At 41.5% G+C, this 6,300-nt stretch overlaps 1 protein-coding gene across 1 annotated transcript; it reads right to left on the bottom strand.

The window, feature by feature from the left end:
• Positions 1 to 85: 85 nt before the first annotated feature.
• On the bottom strand, positions 86 to 6,261 carry BRI3BP (BRI3 binding protein). The gene is made up of 2 exons (XM_026859677.1): positions 5,284 to 6,261; positions 86 to 4,644 (listed from the first exon to the last, which is right to left on the bottom strand). Exons 1-2 carry the CDS (start codon positions 5,336 to 5,338, stop codon positions 4,226 to 4,228), a joined length of 474 nt encoding a protein of 157 aa, XP_026715478.1. The 5' UTR covers positions 5,339 to 6,261; the 3' UTR covers positions 86 to 4,225.
• Between the last annotated feature and the right edge of the window lie 39 nt (positions 6,262 to 6,300).

Raw genomic sequence — 6,300 nt, 5'->3', positions numbered from 1 at the left:
CGGGGGCAACCGGCCCGGCTCCGAGCCCGCCCTCCCGGGAGAGCCCGGCTGAGGGGAGCCTCGGACGCGACTCAGGTCTCAGTGCAAAGGTTCAGTAAACATTTATTTGAAGCTTTGTCACAATACCATAGTCGATTTGTGAAATTGGTCTACAAATATTGAACTACATAGTACATTGATTTGGTGGTCAGATAAGTAATAAATAAAGGCATGTATAGCTCTGTAAAAAATAAGTCGGATCTATCTGTAACTACTTAACAACATTATCAGTGGAATCTAATATTTCCCTATAGATCATATGCCAAAAGTATACATACATCATCTCTTCGGATCAAATTTTTTTACATAAACACAATTGTACAAACTTAAACACTATAATCTTGAAATCTGATGTACAAAACAGGATGTGAAATCACCAACATCAGTGCCGCTAACGAGTGCTACCATAGCAAATACCACTTCTGATCAAAAGGAAAAGGTCAACTTTTAAATGTGCCGTCATCACAGTTCGATGGAATTATCCAAAAGTTTAAAATACATGCGGATAGAATAAAACCTTTTATTTTTCCCAGACAAAGAGAACTTATGGTCATTTACATCATTAGCTGCCAAAATACAGATCAGTACATGAGGCAAATCACACTTAAAAAACTTCTACGCCATCGAAGAGCTAAGGTTGATACTGGTCTATTTTCCACACGAACGATGCAACAAGTCTTTAAAAGCAAATCACAATTTGAAGGACGCACTATTAAGTACAGCACTGAATTACACCAGATTGGATACACTGCACTCTGACACCCAATACCACTTTATAAAGCGTTACATTCCGAATACAACAGATCAGTTATCTATAGGCGAGGCGTGTGTACTCCCAAAGAAACTGCTACCGATGTTAGCGTTGCAAAAATGTGAATGTATCGAAAATACTACAGTAGTTTCAAATATTAGGTCTTAAAGTACAAAGTTTAAAATGCTTAAGACCCCACCAGAATTTCTGATGCTGGACAGTCTGGAGCCCACCTTAAACGCTTACGTCAGGGTGATGTTTTTTCAAGTAGCGGCAGCAAACGGGCAGGTCAAGGCAGAGGAATTGTTCCTGTTCTGGAGGAGCAGGAGGAGGAGGGGAGGATGGGGAGTGCCTCCCCCACCCTGCTGCACCCCAGAACCCTGTGCCACCGGAGCGGGGGCCAGGCCCGACGCCGAGGGAGCGGCTGCCGGAGGAGTGCATAGACGCTGCTGCCCGCCTTCGACTGAGCGCTTAGAGCAAAAGGCCAGATCTGGGGTTTATTCCCATTTCTGACAACGATTCGGGCAAGTCTGTCAAATTCTGCGTCTCGGCTGCCCCACGAGTGACACGGCGATACCTGCCCATCCCCGGGAACTGGTGTGAGATGCTCCCGCCACGGGCAATACAACAGCAGCGCAACCACCGTCCCTGGAACGAGTTCTAAAAATCAGAGCAAAAACCTCCATGGATAAACTAGGTGACTTGGTATGGAAAATATCTGTAAAAGGTATTTACAAAAGTCAAAAGAGATTAAATACAATACCACATTCATGTCCCAAAAGCGCTTTCACTACAGTGCATGTTTAAAAATACAGAGCATTTTTAAAGTATATATATTGAAGATTAGATTGTGCTTTAAAAAAATCATTACTTCTGAATCTGACTAACATGAAAACTGAGTGCTGGGAAAAATACTGATTAAAAATATCCAATTTTATATATACCGCTTTTCACATAACATTTTGCTATACATGGGATGCAAGTAAATATAAAAATACTTTTTTTCAAGCAGCAGGGTGATCAAAATTAAAGAGTATTCATATAGGAGGGCTGGTTTTACAAAACTAAGATACATGATTAGAGCAAGACAGGGAGAAACTATAATCCAAATCGACTTTTATATAGTATTTTAAAAGAAATCTTTATCATAGACAACTCTTAATATATAAAGGATTCAGTATTTTTAACTTCAACATTAAATATGGATTACAGAAAATACAATCTATGCAAAACTGACTCATGCACATAGTCCTATGGAAGTCAATGGAGCTGCTTACACGAGCGAGGTTTGCAGACTTTGGTCCTCAGGCCTCAAATCTAGCAAAACGCATAAAGACCCGACAAAGCTTTGCTAATCAATTCCTCATTTCCAGGTTGGTGTTTCAGCCCAGTCCTCTGTGCACAACAGCAGGCAAAACAGAGTTTACAGGGAAGACTGTAATACTATGGAAAATGATCTGTAAAATGGAATATACTGGAATTTACAGTTTCACCTTTACAAAGCGGACTATTTGTAGCCATAGTACTTATCTGTTCATGGGAAAGATATTAAGTTACCAAAAGCAGTTACTTTGCAACTCTAAATGTGTATTTCTGGAAAAATGGGGTGCAGGGGGATTTACAGATGACATAAAAAAAATCAAAATGGATTACAACAGCGTCAACTGCATATGAACTTCAACCGTGTTGAACTTAAGTGATCACAGTTTGGAGTAAAGGCCATTAACATGGATTTTAAACTAATCCCTCGTGTAAATGTCACATACAGCCCAGAAGAGTTTAGGCAAGTAACACACATTTTAAGAAGAGTATTAAACTTCAGCATAAAGAGAAAAATAAATTCACCCCACGGTTACATTCAGTTAAGCATCACATCCAACGAAAGCTCTGCCCTGGGGAACAAGGCAGCGAAGACCAAGCGCCCGGCTGTGCTCAGCCGCCCTGGCCAGTCCTGCCGGAGCCCGGATCACCTACTCCTGTTTGTTCCCCTTCCTTCTCAGCCAGGCCCCGGCACAGACCAATTTTTGTTGCGTTTTCTCTTTGTTCGTTCAGACATTACGGAATACGTAGTTCTTCAGCTGTGGTCCAGTTTACCTCCCGTGCTACCGATACTGTGCTCATCACTACGGTTTAGATGCTTCCCCTCCCTCCCCCTTTACAAACTCTCTAGGTTACTAAATTAAACCACTTACCAGATTTTCTTCCCTGAGGTTACCTTTGTTTCAATGCATTTCAGCAAGCCTTACAAGGGCGGTGGTAGTCTGCCAAGCTAGTTAATTCTTAGGTTACAAACACATAGAATCCTTCAACGTAAAAACGGCTTCAAATCTCCTGCATCACTTTGAAATGGTACTGTTTAATACACCCTTCTCATAAGGTGACTCGCTTTCCCCAAAACCCAATATAGTGAGGACACAGACTTCAAGCAAAAAGCTCCTATAAAACTATTACAATTTTAGAAAAAAATCCAGATCTTCCTGAAGATAATTTATTGCCGCTTATTGGTCCTGAGAAAGCTTTAAGCAACAATACATTTGCAAGTGTTTTAACTGCTGCCTTTTTTGAGAAGGTACGTGGGTCCTGAGATTAAAAAATCATGTTTCATTCTATGCACTTACGCTTGGAAAATGCTTCACTATGAAGATCAAATACGAATTAATTTGCCATGCTACATCTCTTCCTTTTGTGTCAATTTATTAAAACTGATTTCCTTTCAGACATCAAATTAAAGTTCTTGAGATGAAATGCAATGAAATAATGCCACACGTGCACTTCTCAATTCTTCATCTTGGACCGGCATTTAAGGACTTCAAATTTATGAAATATTCCTTCTCCCCTATTCCCCACCTCCTATTAAAAGCTATGGTGTGAATTTTTTGGCCTGGATACCAGAAAATTCCTCATCTCATACTCTGTGAAAGGCAACTTCAAGGCAATGAAATAAGCCAACAAGAAAACAAGAACATTCACAACTTTGAAAAAAAAAAAAAAATGCGGACCCACAGCAGTTACTTCTCAATGGAAGTGTTTGGTAGCTTGAGATATTTTTTTTTTTCTTTTTAACTTTTTAAGTGTCAAATTTGCATATGTTTAACTCAATTTCAATATTTGAAAGACTACTCAATTTGCTTTTATAAAAACTTTACAAAAGATGTTTTTAAATGCTTGTAAAAGTAAGCGTTTATCTACTGAGAAAATCTAGTACTGGATAAAACTCTCTTGAATATACAGCTGAATTTTTTAAATGTGGTTTTTCTTTTTTCCTACAAGTATAATGGCTGAGTGTATAATCTAGATAAATTAGTCTTACACATGATGAAAAGTTATAACTTTGCACACTTTTTACCATGTGATGTTTTGTTGCTTTGTAACTTTGAACGAGACAGTGCTTAGGAATTTTCTAGAGCTGGTGTACAGTGGTCTATAGGGGTTGGTTCATTGGTCGCTGCCTCTGTCCAGGTTTTCGATCACCCGAGAAAGACGTATGTTCAGAAGTCTGATCTGACTATCGAGGTGGTCCATCTTCTCCTCAAGGCTGCTGTTGCTGTTTCTTCTCCAGTAAAATCCAACTGGCCCCGTCATGAAGTAGACTGCTACAACAAAGCAGAGAGGCAGGACTGCGTGTTCCGGGTCACCTTCATACTTCTGGAGGATGTAGACACACGAGAGAGTGAAAAGGGCAACTCTCGCAATCCAGAAGAAGCGACCAAACAGCATGTGCAGGAGATAGAAGAAGAATCCGAGGAAGAGAGATAAAAACCAATAGGCAAGTAAAATGGCACCAATCAGCAGAAGAGCACGGGTCGGGTTGTTGGCAATTGCCGCTGGGCTGAAATAGTGAGTCAGGTTGGAGGCTGAAAAACAAAGGAAAATGTACAGGGTATTAACGAGCACAGGCCAAAGTGGTAAGGGTAAAAACGCAAGCACAGCTTCACAGGGTCATGCAGTGGGGTCACGGCGGTGTTTTCTGAAGTAAGGGGTAAAGCTAGTTCATCCATTTCTGGATGGACCTTCTTCAAATCACTGGCTCAGCACCAGTGATGCAACTGTAGGAATTCCTTTAAAGCAGAGATGCTAAAGGTTCTTTAAAGCCAAACTACTGTAGGGCCTAAGGTTGAAGTTCATACTGAGGCTAAAGCAAAGGAATGCTTCCTGCTTTGTAAAAGTTACATTCTAAAGGCTCTCAATTGCACCTTTCCTTCTTCTAGTCCTCCTTTACTTCCCTGCACTGTTCCTGGCCGCGTGCATCCGTTTAATGAAGACGCCAAGAAACCAGCCATGACTTGTAACGCGTTTTACACGGAACGGCTGGTTTCAGTCCTCTTGTCTGAAGGTACTAATGGCAAAATCAAAGCCATGTGAAGCAGATAGAGATACCACCGATTGATGTTTAATGCAGCAGGATAAAATGTAACTATTTTCCCACTCGGCCTATGCTGGCAAACATTGATACAGGCTGATATAGTTCAAGAGTTAACAGGCATAACACTTACCATCGATTCCAAGAACATCTAACAAATCAGTCCATATTCTCCAGAATGTATCCATTAATATATCCACCCCATTCACAAACCTCTCTGTCAACCTTGAGAAAAACTGAGAAATAAAATTGGAAATTAAAAAAAAAAAAAAAAATCCTCAATTCCTTAAACATACTTTGAGACTTAGTAGTCATGAGTAGAATTATAATTCATTAAACAAGAATTGCAGGCTATTTTGAAGTCCTCAAAGAAACAAAATGTAACTCTGCAAATGTTTTTTACCTCCTAAGTTTACTTACTACAATTGTCCTTATCCTAAGTATTTTGGCATGTAAACGTGTATGTTGACAGGGTTTAAAAATGCAATTAATTGGCTTTACCATTGTTCTGAAGTTTAAAGAAAGCACTGCTACCAGCAATGGACAGGTTGGACGGGGCTTTGAGCAGCCTGGGCTAGTGGAAGGTGTCCCTGCTCACGGCAGAGCACTGGAACTGGATGATTTTAAGGTCCCTTCCAACCCAAACCATTCTGTGATTCTGTGACATTGGTAAAGCAAACCAGAGAGCTAGTTTTACCAAGCAACTGAGAGATGTCCCCAGCATCACACCCAAACGTCTCCAATGCATGTAGAGGTCAATTTAACAGTATTATCTCTTCCTGCTCGCTGAGGAGAGAAGGAAGAGAGGGATGTACAGGTCCGTCTGCCTTGCATGCCTGGTTTCCTGCAAGTTCCTATGTGGCCCCGCAAACACAGGATGCTCCGCTGATGCAGACAGCCCGTATTTCAGTTGGAGGGCTCCTCGCCGACAACGGTCTGCCCAGACCGCCTCCCCCACCTCAAATAATCTCTATTTAAAAATGTCTTTTATTAATATTTTTCGCTGTTTGCGCCACGCCAAGCCTCGCCTCCCGTTTTTCTTCCCCAAAGCAACGCTCCAAGCCGTTCTGCCGCCTCACCCACAGCCGGGCTCGCACCGGAGACGAGGCCGCCGCGGGTCCAGCGCCGAGCACCGGGGAGAGGGGTGCCC

This window comes from Athene cunicularia (assembly GCF_003259725.1).
Source record: "Athene cunicularia isolate RWA chromosome 15 unlocalized genomic scaffold, athCun1 chr15_part1, whole genome shotgun sequence".
Classification (NCBI taxonomy): Eukaryota; Metazoa; Chordata; class Aves; order Strigiformes; family Strigidae; genus Athene; species Athene cunicularia.
This window is presented reverse-complemented; position numbering and strand designations above follow the sequence as displayed.